This window comes from Clarias gariepinus, chromosome 12 (genome assembly GCF_024256425.1).
Source record: "Clarias gariepinus isolate MV-2021 ecotype Netherlands chromosome 12, CGAR_prim_01v2, whole genome shotgun sequence".
NCBI classification, from domain to species: Eukaryota; Metazoa; Chordata; class Actinopteri; order Siluriformes; family Clariidae; genus Clarias; species Clarias gariepinus.
In genome coordinates, this window is record NC_071111.1 from 25,483,316 (window position 1) to 25,503,383 (window position 20,068).

The following is a 20,068-nucleotide window of genomic DNA, read 5'->3' on the forward strand; positions in this document are numbered from 1 at the left end:
TTAGTCTATATGCTGAATACAACGCGACAGCACGCTCCGAGGTGAACCCCCACAGAGCCCAGTTACTGTAATCCCTTTTGTCACCTTTTATTCATGATAGGTGTGAAGTTATCAAACCGGTTTCGCTGATGGGGGAATTCGCAGAATTCGGGGTCTTTATAAGAGCCCTGACGCAGGGCTTTAAAAATAAATGTCTTGCCCCCTCAAATCAAATTTTTGAAATGTTGAGAAATCACATGTTAATATACTCACAAAATTAATATCGCAAGTTGATAAAATGATCTGCGGTAGCGGAAAAATCCGCCGAAAAAGAGACACTACATAATACGGTATTAGATTTTCCTCATGTCTCGGCTGCGTGTATTCATTCACAGGCTGCAGCGCACGCACAGGAAAATAGGAGACTGTTGTTTAGAGGAAGATTGGAGAGAAGAGAGCTGTTCATTTACTATAAAAAAAATAACTAACAAATCTAAAAAATATATAAAAATATAATATAATCTGTTCTATAGCCCATCTTCTTAAACCTAGGTTTTTATTAAAAAAAAATTATTATTATTCATAAAACAAACTTTCTGTTTTGTTAATATTCTAGTTATAGTGTGTTAAGTCTTTCTTTAGGTTAAACGTTTTTGAGAATTAGACCATCCAGCTAAGATAAATGTTATCTCGTTGATGGATAAAATCTGGATTAAGCATATTTTATTTTATTTTGTTTTATTTCTTTAATTTTTATTTTTCCCCCCTTGAGGGATTGCCACCTTATTGTGGTCAGGGGGTTTGCGTGCCTCAGTGACCTTAAGATCTATACCAGCAGGAGCTTAGTCTTCAAGTGGGACACCCAAGTTGGACAGATCTGAAGGTAGAGGACTGACAAAGTGCATTCCACTTCTCCAGGCTTCTGATGCAGCTAATGGAAGGAATTCTGGAAACTGAAACAAAAAACTAAAGATGCTCTCGGGACTTATGCCCTTATAAATTCATAGGAAAAGAGAGAGTAGAGTTTGTGCTTTGTGCACTTTAACCCGAGAGCGCTTTAAGCGCTCTGTCTTTGGCCCTGACACCTTTTACTGGTGCGACCGAATGATCACACGGAGTGTCGCGGTATCACAACCCGGCCTGGACAGTTTATGCGCGGCTCTGCCTCTCGCGCGAGCCGCATCGTTACATACATATCCACAAATACTTTAACAACATACACTTTTCATGAATTGCATTTTATATGAATGTTACATATGAGACGTGTGCACAAACCCATACTTATATAATATATTCACATACAAACACATACTGTATACACATAAAAACATAGTATATTCAGTAAATATACAATGTACATATATATATATATATATATATATATATATATATATATTGTTCATTCAATGTTCATATAGATATATATACAGATCTGGCCTTTAAAAACGCACGTTTTCGGAAAAGGGATCCCGCGACTTGTCGCGGCTTTGCGCGGCAAGCTGTGAAAATGCCCTTCATTACCTCTAGGGGGCAGTCGTGTTTCAGTCTAAAGTATTCTGTGTCTACTGAAGCCGAAAAATGTTATGTCTTTTAGGCGCCCATTGACAGCAAGCGACAGAGCTCATAAACGTTTCAAGCTCAAACTAATATGTATTTATTCTTCATTTTAATTTAGAATTATTATTATTATTATTATTATTATTATTGTAACGCACCTGCGCGTGTGCAAAAGGACTACAAAGATGTATGATGTTAGCCTATAACAGTATTGTTCTATTGTTTTTATGCGCTTTAAACATAGACGGGTACTGGTGGCTCAGTGGTAGGTGATTCGCCTGCCATGCGGGAGGCTCGGGGTTCGATTCCCAACCAGTGCTCAAAATGCCGGTGCTATGTGCTAAAATGCCACGATATATAGTGATTACATTATCAAGTTATGCTTCGGTACTATATGCATGTTTGCAATTGAGAATTTTTTTTTGCTTAAGCTATGAAACACATTAGCACTCACCCCACAGTTGCTATAATTTAATGATAATCATAAGCAATAAGTGTAAAGCAAAGGATTTACATTTATTACATTTTCACCCAGAGCGGGATTCGAACCAGGGTCTGGACGATTTTATAGGATATACGGATATTATACAGATATTATTTAAGCAACGCCACACCACGTGGAAAGCGGCAAAAATGCTTCAATTTCATTGGCTATGACTGAGTGTCAGCTATTCACAACTGGCCCCCCGCGGGACGCAGAATCCCCGGGCTTTGACTGCGCTTTCTCCATTACAGGGGCGGACTGGGACCAAAAAGTGGCCCTGGACTTCCTGGCCAACAGCAGCCCACACCATAATACATTGGCTCATTAATGTAGAGATACATTTTTAACACCAGTTACTAGTATAAAAATATAACACAATACAAAAATCAATACTATTTAAACATATTATCTGAAATATCACTGAACATATATTGGGTCATATTAGTAAAACAAAGAAACGAAGAAAAGAACATCAAGACAAACAACATATAAATCTATAAAGACAATATTTTAAAAGGAATGGCAATAAAACTGAACAGGTAAGCTGAAATAAAATCAGTAGCAGCATTAGCTCACTAGTAAACTAGTTATTTTAAATATTATGGTAGTCAATATTAATACGAAATAATGCTGAGAAACATTATTTCAATTAATATTGACCACCATAATAATTACTAGCACGAGTTACTGCTGCTACTAATTTTATTCTGTTTGATTGCCATTCTTTTTACTTGGCTCTGGTAGATCAGGGGAGACGTGTTGGTCATCATCAGCATGTATTATGAAGTGGGATGTGGTGCGCTGCTGGATCCAGCCTCACTGTCCCTGACCTGTTATAGGCAGAATCTGTTCATTTAAAGCATTTCACAGCATTTACCTCTAAAGCTTTTCCTTATTTTCGCGTAACCTTTTCTTCTTCCTCCTTTTCATTCATGGAAATTATTATTAATTTGCTCAGAAAATTCGCTGCATCGCGAAAGGATCAATATCTAAAAATTTAAAGATGCCCACGTGTGTGGACAAAGAATACAAAAGTGTATAATCTTTAATAAAGTTAGCCTAATACAATATTGTTTCCAATGCTGAAGCAAACATGATTTTGTTTTAGTCTATTCATTGAATACAAGCGACAGCGCGCTCCGAGGTGAAGCGCACCCACAGTTACTGTAATCCCCCATCTCACCTTTACAACAGGTGTGAAGTCATCAAACCGGTTTAGCTGCTGGGGAATTCGCAGAATTGGGGGTTTTTAAAACAAATTAACAAGACCGAGCAGACGTCAGACAGGGGGTTTGGTTGGTTAGAAGTGGCGCTGACGGGGGGGCGGGAGGGAGTCTCGCCCGGTAAGCAATTCAGTGTAGAACCGCCATTTTCCACCACATTACATACTTCCCTGATCTCGGACTAAACTCCGCGACCTTGCTTTTATAATGTGGAGCAAGCCCGAGATCATATTAACGTAGCAATTTATCATTCAAAGTTATTCATATCAGTGTATAGTTAGTGATTTGAAAAGTGCTATAACACTTGAATGTTGTCTGGCATTGTAAGCACACGCAGTGACACTAAAAGAACAATAGGATTAATAGGAATAGGAGGCACTAAAGAGGAGGATTTTAATTTAGACCATAAAAAAATTAACCTGTGTCTATTTTTAGGCGTGCCAGCTGCCACTTTTTAGTCTTATAATGCCCACATGACATGCTGGTAAGCTATCCATGCCAATGATCCCGGGCTTGCACCCTGCGCTATAAAATATGAGTACGACGGCCATCCGCGGACAGCAGCTCCTGCCTCCATCCGCTTGCGCTGGCTCTTCTTTGAAGTCCCTGGGGCGCGTTCCATTTGCCCCGTTTGTATGACGCACTAATGGCCACATCTGTATTGTTTATTCATGTCTTCTGATGATGCTGACAAATTTTAACGTTTTAAATAAGATATGTTGGCATATTCATGAATCAGGACATTCGCATGGTTAACACTATCAGATAGCCTACCATCAGGAAATTAAATTAATTTCAATACCATTTAAACCGAGGCATTGCCATGTCTTTTATTGTTTTGTCCCTGTTAAGACATTACAAAAACTATATAAGAAACTTTTAAAGCACGAATTTGGACATAATTATGAAAATAACATGAAGCACATATAAACACGTTTATTATGAAATATCATTGGAAACAACATTGTTTTAGGTAAACTTTATACACAATTCTCCGTCGTACTTGGTCCAGCTTTTAGATAAAGTCCTTGCATGCGCCATCTGCCGGATATTCATTGAAGCACAAAACATTTATTTAAATTTGCGCGCTAAATTGCGGCATCTCGCGGGAAACCACGTGCAGATGGCGACATCTGTATCCTGCACATTCTCTTCCTCCACACCAACTAACTTCATGTCCTCTTTCACTACATCCATAAATCTCCTCATTGATTTTTTTCTAAACCTCCGGCCTGGCAGTTACGACCTCAGCAGCCTTCTACCAATATATTCACAATCTCTCCTCTGAACATGTCCAAAACACCTCAGTTCTCTCACTGTCCCACTTCGTCGTAGCTAATCTCTTTCTCTGTATACACTCCTGGACTTCCTTGTTCCACCACCAAGTCTCCTTGTAAACTTTCCCCTTTCCTGATGATACACAAAGTACCCTCCTGCCTGTCTCTCTGATCACCTTAGCTGTAGTTGTCCAGTCAACAGAAAGCACCTCCTGACCACCCAGAGCCTGTCTCATTTCCTCCCTGAAAACTACACAACATTCTTCCTTTTTCAATTTCCACCACTTTGTCCTTGTCACCTTTCTCACCCTCACCACCAGGGTAATTTTACACACTATCATCCTGTGTTGTCTGGCTACACTCTCCCCCACCAATACTTTGCAGTCACTGATCTCTTTCAAATTACCACTTCAACACAAGATGTATTCCACCAGAGTGCTTCTGCTTCCACTCTTATATGTCACCCTATCTCTAATTATTATTATTAATATTATTATTATTAGAGTAGTAGTAGTAGTAGTAGTAGTAAAATAAGTCCTCTGTAAGTCCTTCACCAAGAAGTCCTCTTATACTTTTTATGTAACTTTGCACACTAATAGAGTATAATGCCAAACAGACACACATCATCTTTTTGAAGTAAAAATATTACTCCCTCTACCACGAACAGGTCAAATTTGCAATTTTACATGCCCATATCTTCATTCCATTTGGCTACAAAGAGACAGAAAGTTTCTGCCAAAAGCAGTAGCTCAGGCTTTACAACTTTGACACCAGCAAAGCTCTATGGCTTCCACTACTCTTTCCCACAGCTTTATTGTATGGTTCATCAGCTTTATTTAAACAACACAAGTGGACTTTTTATCAACTTAATCTTTTCTGTTATACTAAACTTTCGGCCTCATAACACACAGTATGACCAGAAATCACTCTCTTCCATATCTATCTGATATCTAACAAATGAGGATGGGTTCTCTGTTGAGTCTGGTTTCTCTCAAAATTTCTTGTTATTGTCATCTCATGGAGTATTCTCTTAAAACTTTCACCATTGGCTTACTCAGCAAAAACAAACTGTTACTTTTCCTAGTTATACTAGTTACTAGTTATACACTTTTCCTTACATTTTCCAAACTTATTTAATTTTTTCTTCTATAAAAATGCTTTGCAACAATGCCCTTTGTTAAAGCTCTATATGAATACAATTTAATTTAACTGAACTTAGATTTTGTTATATCTATTTTTCTGCCATTTTAAAATGCATCTCCTACTATTTTTGTCCACATTGTATCAAATTTTACATGTAGCATCTGTGGACCAAGCCTAAATGAAACTGTGACTTTTTTTTCTTGGGGGATTAACAAATCAATTGTCTGTGGCACTCCAACAAACATGGCAGTAAGGGTGACAAACAGGAACCAGTGTTGTATCCTCAATGATTTGTTCACATCAAACTTTATACGCATATTTTAGTGCTCACAAGATCGTGGGGACACATTTCAAGTTTCATACAAATTGGCTACTGAGGGGGTGATATTGCAAAAACAATATTTAAAAATTAAAAACTTCACAGGGGTTATGTTTCTTCATGGGGCAGCACAGTGGATTAGTGGTTAGCACTGTTGCCTTGCACCTCCAAGGTAAGTGCAAATTGGAAGAGTGCTACTTGGTGGTACCATTGAAACTTAGTAAATGCTGACCAGGACATAGGTTGGCATGTTGGTGTGAGCATGCACCAAATTTCAAACATAAACCAGCATAACATTTAATTATTATATGATAGTGAGCTATAACTTCAGCGTTTTTCTTCTCAAATGAAATCACCTGACTCACACACATCTACTAAATACCCTTCAGTCTTATTCATATTCTTTATGAATTCATTATTAAAATTATTTGTAATATTTTAATTCTTTTTTTATATTATGTAAACTTGTATTAATATTTATTTATATTATTAATATTAATTAACATGTAACCAAACAAAATGTTTATTTATCTGCAATAACCCTAAATCATGTTGATGCCAAAACATCCCGCAGCGCATATTTGTACAAATGTTTTCAGTTTTCTTTCTAACACTGTAACAGTAGAACAGTTATATTCAGCTTTACTTACGTTGCTTTCCTGGATGCTGCAATCACAGGCATCAACTTCTGAAGGACATTATATGTTATCTTATCTGGACTGATATAGTTATTCAGGTCAAATTCCTCCAGCTCCTGTGCTGATGTCAGTAAGACAAACACCAGAGCAGACCACTGTGATGAAGAGAGTTCACTTTGTTTTCCAGATTTCAGATAGTGTTGGATTTCCTCCTCTAGAGAATTATCACCCAGTTCATTCAGACAGTGGAACAGATTGATGGATTTCTCTGTAGAACGCTCTTCACTGATTCTCATCTTAATATATTGAACTGTTTCCTCTGTGCTCTGGGAGCTACTTCCTGTCTGTGTTACTAAGACCTGTAAGAGTTTCTGATTGGACTTCAGTGAGAGACCCAGAAGAAAGCGAAGGAAAAGATCCAAATGTCCAGTCTGACTTTTTAAAGCTTTATCTACAGCACACTTGTGGAAATCTAAAACTTTGATTTCCTTCTTCTTCTGTTCTGAAGCTGGACTCTTTTTAAGAACATTTCTCTTCTTTATCCTGAACATCAGGTGCACATACAGAGCTGCGAGGTGTTCCTGAATGCTCAGATGAACAAAGCAATACACTTTACTCTGGTGAAGCCCAAACTCCTCTCTGAAGATCTGCGTACACACACCTGAGTACACTGCTGCTTCTCTCACATCAATGCCACACTTTCTCAGGTCTTCATCATAGAAGATTGGGTTGCCTTCCTCCAGCTGCTCAAAAGCCAGTTGTCCCAGTTTAAGAAGCATTTCATCATCATTCTGCTGCTTCTTTGAGTACTTTTCTCTAGTGATGTTTATCTGAATAATGAGAAAGTTTGTGTACATTTGAGTCAGAGTCTTGGGGATCTCTCCTCTCTCTGTTTCACACAACATTCTTTCTAGAACAGCGGCTGAAATCCAGCAGAAGACTGGAATGTGACACATGATGTAGAGGCTTCTTAATGACTTCAGGTGTGTAACGATGTTATTGGCCAGGCTCTGATCACTGATCCTCTTCCTGAAGTACTCCTCCTTCTGTGGGTCATTGAACCCTCGTACCTCTGTGACTCGATGGACACACTCAGAGGGGATTTGATCAGCTGCTGCTGGTCGGGAGGTGATCCAGATGAGAGCAGAGGGAAGCAGATTCCCCTTGATCAGGTTTATCAGCAGCACAGGCACTGATGCAGATTCAGTTACATCACACACTCTCACTGTGTTCTGGAAATCTAGAGGAAAACGATACTCGTCCAATCCATCAAAAATAAACAGAACCTTTTCCCAAATGGACATTTCGGTTTCTTTCTTTTTAAAACAGACATGAAGGAGCTCCATCAGACTCAGTTTCTGGTCCTTTATCAAATTCAGTTCTCTAAAAGGAAGTGGAAATATGAGGTGGACGTCCTGATTTGCTTTCCCTTCAGCCCAGTCCAGAATGAACTTCTGCACAGAGACAGTTTTTCCGATGCCAGCGACTCCCTTTGTCAGCACAGATCTGATGGGTTCGTCTTGTTCAGATAAGGGCTTAAAGATGTCATTGCATTTGATTGGTGTTTCCTCTGTTGATGTTCTCCTGGACGCTGCTTTGATCTGTCTCACCTCATGTTCATTATTGACTTCTTCACTGTCTCCCTCTGTGATGTAGAGTTCTGTGTAGATCTTATTTAGGAGTGTTTGTGTTCCCAGGTTTATCATCACTCCATTCAAGAACTGAAACTTCTTCATCAGATTTAATTTTAATGTTTTCTGGAATTCATTTACAGCAGCAGATTCTGGGTCGTGCCTGTGAGATGGTGAAGTACAATGTGGTGAGACATGAGGTCCAATAATTAATATTTAAAATCTTATTTTTCTGCCCTGATATCACTGATAGCTCTTTGTAATGTTTTCACTATGTGTTTGTTTTATTTTGCTGTATGTTTTCTATAATCTAATCACTCTGTAGTTAATAACAGCAAAAATGTTTATAACAGCAGTGTGTCAGTGTCACAGTCATGTTGTTGGATTTGATCTTACCCTGTATCTGTGATGAGGTTCTTTCCTGTTCTGTCTCCTGCCTTCTGTAGATCACTGTGGACAAAAATTTTAGTTTTTTCATCAGTCTTATTTGAAGAGGCATTAAGAAAAAATGTTCAATTCTGTTTCCTGTGTACTGCACTGCATAGTGTCTATCGGAGTCATGTGACAAAAGAACAAACGATTCGGACCAAAAGACTCAAATTCTCCCATAGGAAATAATGAAAACTCAAATTATTCGTTTCACAGCCCAGAAAAATACATACATAAAAATAATTAACACAAAATATAAAGTAAAAATAAAACAAATTAACCTGCACTTTACCTTCAAAAAAAGTAAAAATAAATCCAGACAGATAGGTGTTTCCGTTCATGCGCGCAGGCGCAGTGAGTGTATATTTTTCTCTCTCTTGCACTGCAGAGTGTGTGCGTTGTGTGTGCGCATGCGTAATTTGACACCGTGCCGGTTCTCACACACACTCTCTTTTTCTCTCTTTCTCTCGCCTTTAGTGTGTGTGTGTGAGAAGCACCCCCTCTCTGCTTCACACACACACACACACACACACACACTATAAAGCCGAGAGAGAGAGTGAGAGAGAGAGAGAGTGTGAAGCGGCACGGTGTCAAATTATGCGTGTGCACACATACATAACGACAGAGAGGGAGAAAATGGATTTTAACCTTCTAATGAGACTTTCTTTTGCTTTACATGCAGGCATACAGGTGTGTTATAAGAAACAGTACACGCTCGCTGTACACATGTGCTTTCAAACATAAAATAAAATATGTTTTACACACTCACATGTGGTCACAGTGTTATAGTAAACAGTACACTTGTGCACTGATATTAATTATACCAGTAAGAGACCCAGCAGGGGAGACGATTACCCACAATTCTGCAGCGCAAGAGAGAAAAAAACGTTGGCTCAGTTGTGATTACGTGACGCTCGGCATCAAAACAAGAAGTGCATGCGTGATACATGATACTCTGTACTCGTAAACCAAGACTTGTTCGTTTTTTAAGTCAAAATTTATAAAAAATCTTTGCTCGTCTTGCGTAACACTCGCAAACCGCGTTACTCGTAATCCAAGGACTTCACTGTACTCATTTCGGTTTCCTGTACATAACCTGCAGAGGTTTCGAGTTGCTTTGTCCATGCTTGCCCAGTAGAAAATGAATCAATCACTTTGCGAGACGCACCAGTACACGCGATGAAAGGATGACGGCACACGAACACAGACAGCATTTTTGTTTTGCTGCAGGTGGATGATTTAAGATCAGGTTTTTATTTCATAAATAAAAGGAGCACACAAATAGACATTGAGTATTTTATTTGAAAGTAACCTTCAACCCAGTGTCCTTTTTTTCTGTAAAATGTTTTAGTTGCATGCAGAAATAAAATTTAGTGTTCTCTATAGCAGTTCATTGATTTCATAAATGCAACACACTGCATATATATATATATATATATATATATATATATATATATATATACACACAATAAATGTAAAAAAACAATATATGCAGGGTTATCTTCATTTTAGATGTCAAAAGAGTTTTGTGGCTACCACTGTTTTCTTTTCTGTTAGAAACGGGTCAAAATGGCTCTTTGAGTGTTTAAGATTGCCGACCCCTGATCTAGATAATTTTCCCTTTAACTGTGACTTTAGCAGTAACATTAACATTGAGGAGACGTTACCTGTGTGAAGCTGAGGAGTCTCCAGCTTTAAAATCAATAAGGCGACCCATAGACTCATCACTCTTCATGGAGATACAGCTGGGTGCTGCTGATCCTGATCTCTTTCTCTGGAGTTTACTGCACAACATTACAGACAGTCCTTTAGTTATTTATATACACTCTTATTTAATGTTTTAAGTAACTTCTTAATTTAATTGGGACATAATTGTTAAGAAGGTGAATGAATTATAACACTTCTATGCTGTGAATGTTAGCTTTTTGTTAATACTAAAGTTTAGTTTAATTATTCCTTTTATGTTCTCAATAAATAAACAATATGGAATTTGTGATATAATTCCCCTTCATCAGAACCAAGAGGCCAAAAACTGTTTCAGCATGACAATGCCTTAAAGTGCATAAAGTGAGCTTCATTAAAACACGCTGTGCCAATGTTGGAGTGAAAGAACTTGAGTGTCCTGCACGGAGTCCTGACCTCAAGCCCATTGAACACATGTGTGATGAACTAGAACACTGACTGCACCCAGGCCTCCTCACCCAATATCAGTGCCTGACCTCACTAATGCTCTTGTAAATAAATGAGCACAAATCCTCACAGCTTAGATTTGGTTCTTAGAAGAGCAAGGGCAAAACTTTCTCGGGCCATTAGAGAAGCAAAGCGCGCACACACCCAGAGAATCCACAACCACTTCAGAGACAGCGGTGACACACGGCGCATGTGGCAGGGCTTACAAGCCATCACTCACTACAGGACGACATCACCTGCCTGTGACGGTGACGGCTCCCTCCCAGATGCGCTGAACAACTTCTACGCTTGGTTCGACAGACAGAACGGCACGGCAGCGAGGAAGACCGCGCCTCCTCCGAACGACCAGGTGCTATGTCTCACTACAGCTGATGTGAGGAAAACTCTACACAGAGTCAACCCACGTAAAGCTGCTGGACCAGATAACATCCCAGACAGAGTCCTCAGAGAATGTGCGGAACAGCTGGCAGATGTTCTCACCAACATTTTAAACATCTTTCTGAGCAGCGCCGTCGTTTCCACGTGCTTCAAGGCCTCCACTATCGTCCCAGTGCCCAAGAAGTCTTCTGTGTTCTGTATCAATGACTATCGTCACGTTGCACTTACACCCACCATCATGAAGTGCTTCAAGTGGCTCGTCATGAGACACATCAAGACCCTGCTGCCCCCCTCACTGGACCCACTCCAATTTGTGTATGTCCTAACCGCTCAACGGACGACGCCATCTCCACCACACTCCATCTTGCCCTCACACACTTGGACAATAAGGACACTTACGCTCGAATGCTGTACATAGATTTCAGCTCAGCATTTACCACTATTATCCCCCAACAACTGATGGGGAAGCTGAGCCTGTTGGGGCTGAACACCTCTCTCTGCAACTGGATCCTGGACTTTCTGACCAGAAGGCCTTAGTCAGTATGGATCAGGAATTGCACCTCCTGTAGCGACACACAGTTCAAATCACATCATCAACTTCGCTGATGACACGACCGTGGTGGGTCTCATTAGCAAGAACGACGAGTCAGCGTACAGAGAGAAAGTGCAGAGGCTAACGGACTGGTGTAAAGACAACACCCTGTCTCTGAATGTTGAAAAAACAAAGGAGATGGTTGTTGACTTTAGGAGGATACGAGGCAACCATTCTCCGCTGAACATCAACGGCTTCTCTGTGGAAGTCGTCGAAAGCACCAAATTCCTGGGTGTCCATCTGGAGAAGGACCTCAGCTGGTCCCACAACACCAGCTCCCTGCACAAGAAAGCCCGAAAGCGTCTCTTCTTTCTGAGAAGACTAAAAAAGGCCCAGCTTCCACCACCGATTCTGACCACCTTCTGTAGAGGAACTATCGAGAGCATCCTGAGCGGCTGCATCACTGTCTGGTTTGGGAATTGTGCCATATCCGACCGGAAGACCCTACAGCGGATAGTAAGGACAGCAGAGACCCCTACACACCCCTCTCACACACACTTCACACTCCTGCCATCAGGAAAAAGGTACCGAAGCATTCGGGCACACACATCCATTTTTTTTCCACAAGCTATCCATCTCCTCAACAAAAAGGGACTGGACTGAAACACACACACACACACACACACACACACACACGCACACACGCACAAACATTATCACTCAGCTTAACTCAACTACCTCAAAACATTGAGACTGGACTGACTAATCAACACAAGCGCAAACCCACTGACCTACACTACCAAACTATCGTACACACCAATCTGTAAATGTTCTTTTGCACAATATTCATTATTGGATTACTTTTTGCACTAACTTCTTAATTCTTGCTGCTACGTTAAGGAACGATTACTGGTTCTCCACTACCTCAACACATCACCACAACACCAAGTGTTTTGGTATGTTATGTCGTGTTTGTTGCACTGTCACTTTGTTGCTCTTGTTTGCACATGTGCACTTTATGTTGTCTGTTAAAAAAAAGATAGTCTTCCTCATCAGCTTAGCCAGTTAGTTTTTGTTAATTTATGTTGTTAATTTATGTTGTCAGGTCAATCTGTCTCCGTTAGCCAGCTAACAAGGCCTTGTTCACACGGGCGTTAAATTTTTGGATAAACAAACATGCTCTGAACGTCCTAGACGTTTATGTTGGGTTTTGTAGTGGCGCTTGATTGACTTCTACACCGGCGTTCGTTTGTCTCTGTCTAACGTCAGCCTGCAGCCCAAATTGTAGTTTGTGTGTTAACCTGTGGAAGCAGTGTCGGAAGTTTTTTTTGTGGTTTATGAAGAAATGTGAAAATTCCGCGTATGTTTTTCAACAATTTATTTTATTTTATTTAGCCTTTTTCGCATTTCCCTATGTATAGCATGTAGGATCATGGGATATATCCGGTCCTCCGAAGCGTAAAATGAACGTGGAGAAAACAAACTAGAAGCGGTTTCCTTGCGTTCATTGGGATTTGAACGCCAAGAAAAAGCTGCATGCAACGTTTTTTTGATGCTGTATAAACACGCCGCCGGACAAACGCACGTCACGAAAGCCCGTGTAAACACTCTCATTGACTCCTGTGTGTAGAAAACCCTCGGCGCTTGATCCGCGCTCACCGGACGCTACGAACGCCAGAAAAACACTCGATTTTAACGCCCATGTGAACAAGGCCTTAGTTAGCTAGTTTTAGTTTTTCTGTTAATTTTTGTTGTAAATTTATGTTGCATGTAACACCTTGGGCCTGGAGAAACGTTGTTTTGTTTGACTGTGTACTAACTGTATATGGTAGAAGTGACAATTTAAGCCTACTTGAACTTGAACTACACACCAAACACTAGTAGGAAACTCCCATAGAAGAGTGGAGATTATTTTAAACTGCAAAGTGGGACTAGCTCAGAGATAAAATGTTTAAAACTACATGAGTGTGATAGTGAGGTGTCACAAACTGTTGGCCATAAAGTGTATTTAATTTTTTAACAATTCATGGCCAAAATAAGAAAATAGGACATTGACATTGTATATACCATATACCACTGTATATACCAACAAGCTGTGATGTAATGTGTGTTATTACACTTTTCTATCATAGCATGTATGAACTTTTTTTTTTGCAATTTTTAATACAGTACGTCATCTGTGCATTTGGCTCTTTGTGTATTTAAGGATTTACTGATGAATTTCCCTTTGACTTCAGCAGTGACATTTACAGTGAGGAGACGTTACCTGTGTAGATGTGAGGAGTCTCCAGCTTTAAAATCAATAAGACGATCCAAAGACGCATCACTCTTAATGGAGATACAGCTGGGTGCTGCTGATTCTGATCTCTCTCCCTGGAGTTTACTGTACGACATTATTTAAACTTGTTAATTTAATGAGAGATAAATTTTACTTGCAGTGAACAGAATACATTTTATGGTGACTGTTATTTTATCATAATGGTAAATCACTTTTTACTATTTTAAATGACTTATTTCATATATGCTCAATTAGTAATTTGAATATAAATATTTAATGACTGAAAGGCCTAGATATAGTAGATTACTGTATTTTAGAGGGTGGGGGCACATTATCAGTGTCCAGATCAGGGGTCTCCATCTCTGAACATTATACACAAACTAGCTGTTGAGATCCTGAAGTGTCTGATTTCAGTGAATTACACTCCTGAAAAATACAAAAAACAAGTTTGTAGTTAAACTTCCACAAAATAAATTTTACATATTTGACCTAAAGAACAATGATATAAAAAAAAAATCTGTGTTACAGAATTAAGTAATCGGCCTGGACACCTTAGATAGAGAGAGAGACAGACAGAGAGAGAGAATACTTTATTAACCCCAAAAGGAAATTGCATCGTTACAGTATTCAGTTCACATATTATACAACAAATAGGCAACGAGCCAGAATTGCAGTGAGGAAAAAGGAAAAGTTAAAAACCACTTCTATGTACACATGCATGATGATTGTACAGATGGGAACGAAACTGTACTTAAGTAGTAATAGAGAGAATAAACCAGCAAGAATATAACCAGCAAATACTAATAAAAGAGAGGATGCAATAAATAAAGGATGTGACTATACTGCAAAGAAGACAAAAAAAAAAGTAAATTGTCTTATATTGTGAGTCTTCCAAAACTCTGACAAAAACACAATGAATCATGTCCTGCTCTTGGACACCCAGAAGGTGTTATGAAGGCTGGAGATAAGTGCCACTAAACTCAATAATTGGTTGTGCCACCTTTAACATGCTTTACTTTGTCAGACAGGTTCTATTTACATGATTTCTTGATTTAACAGGTCTGGCAGTAATCAGGCCTGGGTGTGGCAAGAGAAATTTAACTCAGCTTTTCAAAAATCATAGTTCACTTAATTTAGCATGGGGGCAATTATTTCTTCATATAGGGCCGGGTATTCCCAAATTGCCTGTAGTGTGTGTGTGTGTGTGTGTGTGTGCGTGTGCGTGTGTGCATGCCTTGTGATGGATTGGCACCCTGTCCCGGGTGTATCCCGCCTCGTGCCCTAAATCACCTGGGATAGGCTCCAGGCCCCCCCGACCCTGAATACAGGATAAAGCGGTATAGAAGATGAGTGAGTGAGTTAGATTTGGAGAGCTTTCTCTCCTAATAAATGAAATAATTAAAATCTTTATTTTTAATTTACTTAGGGTTATCTTTGTGTAATATTCAAATTTATTTGTTGATGTTAATTATTTAATGGGACAAATATGCAAAAAATTTAACTTCAGGAAGGGGATTAAATACTTTTTCACAGCACTGCATGTCTTAACATACTGTAGTCGAATATATCTGTAAATGTCCTAATGTTAAAAAAAAGGTTTTAAAGTTGATATATTAAAAATTATGTAAAAACAGTTCCCAATTAAACATTTCTAATATACAGATTATATTTTCATTTCAGTAACATCCAGGTCATGTAAGCTTTAAAATCTGTTATAAAATGTGAGGCTACACGTCCTGCAGAGGGCGCACTTTTACACTGAATGAGTACATTGAAAATGTAAATTTTTACTTACTTTAAATTTGTTATATTAAACAAAAACCAAAAAACTTGCAATTAAATGTACACTATTGTAACACGTTATATCGCTGTCAGGGGAAACCGCTAGAGGGCGCCTTGCGACCATGTGTTGTCGTTTTTTTAATTATTATTATTATTTAAGTTAATTTCCTAGAATGCGCTGCACTTTGGTCACGCATCTGTTGTTTAGTTTCATTAAAAGTTTGTTTATCACCCGGTTATTTTGTTCAGGTTGTTTGTGTTTATCATTAAACGTCAGTAATGAACTCGCCATGTCTCCGTCCATCCTTCCAACCTTACAGTCATAATACAGATAATACTGCGTTTTACACGAGTTTTATTCATAATATATCCTCATTCCTCTTACATTAATAATAAAAAAAATTAAATAAATCACTTACCTGTTACATTAATATCTCATTTTCTGCATTCAACTTTCCTTGATATAAGAACATTGTATTGTAACACTTCCACAAAATGGCGTCGCAGCTGAAACACTTTCGGTTTCACCAGAGGACTCGGTGATGGCTGTGTTTCATTCCGAAGTGTAATTCAGAGGGTGCTCCCTGGAAATTGCATACTAAGGACATTAAATGTTTATTGAAACAAAGGCTCATGCCATTTTAAAACATATACTATTGAAACGTTAAAAAATATTTTATTAATTTACAAGATGCACAAAGATTTTTTTTCAGATTGCTAGCCTATATAATACTAAGCATTGCTTGATTATATATATATATATATATATATATATATATATATATATATATATATATATTTATTTATGCGTGATATTATGTCCTCTTTAATACTGATATATACACTAAATATAAAATATATACAGTAAACTATTTCTTGAGTTCTTTTTTCCCACGCTGCAGCGAGGCGCACTGACTGATGGGAAAATTTCACTCCCTTTTCCGGTGAAGTGATAACCCGTTGTTCACTTGTTCCCTACACCGTTCACGGTTCTCTTTGAACTGAGCAGTTTCTCTCCCTGCGGTTTGGAATCACACTTAACATTGCAGCCTGTGTAGGGCACTTCGCAGGGAACTTATGGTTGATCGGAACACGTTTCGAGGAAAGTTTGTTTGTCACCTGTTTATTTTGTTCAAGATTATTTGTGCTCATCATTAAACGTCTTAACACGAAGCCCCGGTACCTGAGTCCATCCTTTAAAACCCGACAGTCGTATTACACATTTCCTACATCTGAGTTTTACACGAGTTTTATTTGTTATTTGTGTCCGCATTGTTCGTTAGTAATAAATCACTCAGCTTTAGTCACCGGCCCTGTTGTGTTACATTAATGTCTTAGTTTCTGCTTCAAAAAAATTTATCTTGATATAAGAACATTGTATTTTTAAGAATATTGTAACTTTTCCAACAATCCCAAAAAATGGAGTCACTTTAGGAAAGAGGATTCATTACAGACGATGAGTCATTAAGAATGAGTCGACTCTTTGAATCGGTTCATTATCATATTTCAAAAGGACTGGAGATGGCCTGCTGAGCTCTTAAATGGCTTGAGTCAGTCTGACCACACACATCAGCTCATTTACTGTGTGTGTTTCTCACACACTCCACACACACACAGCTCTGATCTGAAAGGCTCCACACTGTAGTACAGAGAGGTTCAGACTGAAAACAGTCCCTCAGGGAAGTGCTGCTCAGAACTCAGGGGAAACACACACTCACACAGATATATTATCGGAAATAAGCAAACACATCAAAAACCATCAAAAACACTTCGGTGAACAAATTATTAACATTATTGTTATTATTACAAATTAGTGTTTTTTCTACAACAGAACAGGCGCGCGCATCGGGACTGCAGACACACCAGCGCCCTCTTGTGGATGTAACAGGTCCGACATTGTGTGACTTTACAGTCACAGCACTTAAATTCATTAGTATGTGAAAAATCTGCATATGATGCCAAAACTCCTTATTTAGAGTTACAATGAAAAAGATTTGTGAATTAAATAGTCAAAAATGTGTGGAGATTAATAAAAATTAAATTATTATTTTACTCACTGACATGCAAAAGTAAATAAATATATAAACAAACAGCCATAGCGTTATAATCAAATGCACAATTTTTTTTTTTTTACCTATTAATACATGAATGCTTTGTTTACAATTAATAACTTGCCTGGGTGTAGAAGGAGAAAATGATGAAAACGTTTGTAGGTGGGGCTGAGAGCCTGTGACACACTGACTAAACTGACAAGTATGATGAAAAAAATTAATAAATACAAACACACTAATATTTTAAACTCTAATAATTGCAGACAAATTGAAGTAATAGGCAGCGTTTTTAGACAGCCATTTTTTCCTCATGCAGTTACACACAGAGTCCACAAGAGGGCACTTAAGCAGCGTGTATGATCACGTTTCCCTGTAAGATTTGGAACACGTCCAAAATGGTGGCAAGAATTCCACAGACTCTCTGGGCTTTTTAGTTCAAATACAAGTTTGGGAATTGTAACGAAGCCAGTGGAGTCATCTAGAGACAGCAGGAAGGACAAATGTATTTAACACTCACTGTACCAAATTGTGAACTTTTGTTTTGCACAGTGGTACACTAGATAGTGCAGTCAAGTCATCATTTTTATCAAATCAGAAAGAGTTTTTATTGCCAAGTGCGCTTGCACGTACAAGGGATTTGTTTTAGTGACAGAGCTTCCAGAACAAAAAACAAATGACAAGACAAAACAGCACGCCAAAAAAAAAAAAGGTTGATGAAGTAGAGTGTAAGATACTTTTAAATAAGTTACATAAATATCTGAAATCTGTGGTATTATACAGTATATTGCACTGTGGTACTGTACACAATATTGCACATATATTTATTGACAGTTAGAATGATGTTTAACTGTTCATGAGGAAGATTACCTGGGGGGGAAAAACTGTTTTTGTGCCTGACTGTCCTAGTGTTACTTACTCTGGATGTATACAGTTCAGTTCTATGTATACAGTTGCAGCAGATAACAGTATAATAAACATCTTCACAAATCTTAATCTATCGTTTTAGATAAAATGTGTTTTTTTTCCTTTTTTTTGTTCCTCCTCATTGTGCTTCCTCACTGCATTCCTGTATTATCCAGCTGTGTGTTGATGTTTAATATTTAATCAGCTATATCTTCACTGTTTTGTGTTCACATAGTGAATTATTTGTTACCTGTTTTCACTCCACCTGTCATTCAGATAAAATGGCTTCCCACAGATTGCTCAAATAAAAAAAGCTGAATGCATTTGGACTTCATTAGCTTTGATACAGGCTTTGTAATGTAAATTGTTATTATTTACAACAAAAAATCATTAATATTTATTTATTATTATTATTAAATACAGAACCTCAACAATAACAGATAAAATTTAGTGTCGTACTGTTGACGACCCTCGCCAAGACTTCCGGGAGCAAAGCTTATCTGGGCAACGTACGGGCCAAGGCATCCAGACCCAGGGGAGCTGGAAGAGTCAGAGAGTAGTAAAGGGGACATTTGCTGTTTCTTGTGAGGCAAAGAGGTCCACCTCTGCTAACTGAAATCCCTTCCAGATTGACTGACTACTTCGGGGTGGGGTTACAATTCCCCGTGTGTCAGAGCTTGACTGGACAGCACGTCTGCTCCCGCATTCATATGCCCTGGAATGTAAATCGCCCTGAGGGACAGGAACTTGTCCTGTACCCAAAGCAAAACCTTAGAGTGGGACCCAGAGTCAGAAACCGGGGTCTGAACCACATAGAAAGGGTACGAAGCCCCTGGCGCGTAACCCTTATTGGGGATTGGCCCTCGAGTGAAATCCCCTAGTTCTTAGTCACAACTGAGATGCTTTCATGTGCAGAAGGCCCAAAGGTATCATCGTGGATGCAGCTGCCATGAGAGCTAAGATCTCTGAAAGCGATGAACAGTTACTTTCTGGGCTAGCATGATTTCCTTGAGGGTGTTGAGAATGGATTCGAGACGAGCGGAAGATGGCTGTGCCCGCCTTACGCCCGAATCCCATGTGACACCCAAATATGTTGTCCTCTGAACAGGAAAGAGCACGCTTTTCGTGGTGTTGGGTCTCAATCCTAAGAAACAAAAATGAGCTACGATGACATCCTAATGTCGAAGTGCTAGCTACTGAGACTGGGCCAGCCAGTCGTGCAGGTGAGAGAGCTAGACCAAATGGAAGAACCCGATACTGGTAAGCGTCGCCCC

General features: G+C 38.9%; 2 protein-coding genes across 7 annotated transcripts in view; one reads left to right on the top strand and one right to left on the bottom strand.

The window, feature by feature from the left end:
- Positions 1–16,383, bottom strand: part of LOC128533809 (NACHT, LRR and PYD domains-containing protein 12-like) — a 30,371-nt gene extending 13,988 nt beyond the window's left edge. For 2 of the 6 annotated variants that reach the window (XM_053508070.1, XM_053508069.1), the window contains exons 1-5: positions 14,366–16,372; positions 14,047–14,163; positions 10,348–10,464; positions 8,648–8,701; positions 6,633–8,414 (exon numbers count right to left, since the gene is read on the bottom strand). In XM_053508070.1, the coding sequence (XP_053364045.1) occupies positions 6,633–8,414; positions 8,648–8,701; positions 10,348–10,464; positions 14,047–14,163; positions 14,366–14,418 (2,123 nt within the window). In that variant the 5' untranslated portion in view covers positions 14,419–16,372. Of the gene's footprint in view, positions 1–6,632; positions 8,415–8,647; positions 8,702–10,347; positions 10,465–14,046; positions 14,164–14,365 lie in introns of all 6 variants that reach the window. The other 4 variants (XM_053508067.1, XM_053508068.1, XM_053508066.1 and 1 more) reach the window with 4 other exon arrangements.
- Positions 10,517–13,068, top strand: LOC128533829 (uncharacterized). The gene is made up of 2 exons (XM_053508087.1): positions 10,517–11,826; positions 12,211–13,068. The coding sequence occupies exon 1, from the start codon at positions 10,923–10,925 to the stop codon at positions 11,664–11,666; it is 744 nt and encodes a 247-aa protein (XP_053364062.1). The 5' UTR covers positions 10,517–10,922; the 3' UTR covers positions 11,667–11,826; positions 12,211–13,068.
- Positions 16,384–20,068: the final 3,685 nt, after the last annotated feature.

Bases quoted from the DNA above. Each gene is read 5' to 3' on its own strand.
- LOC128533829 (XM_053508087.1), top strand. From the start codon at position 10,923: ATGAGCACAAATCCTCACAGCTTAGATTTGGTTCTTAGAAGAGCAAGG.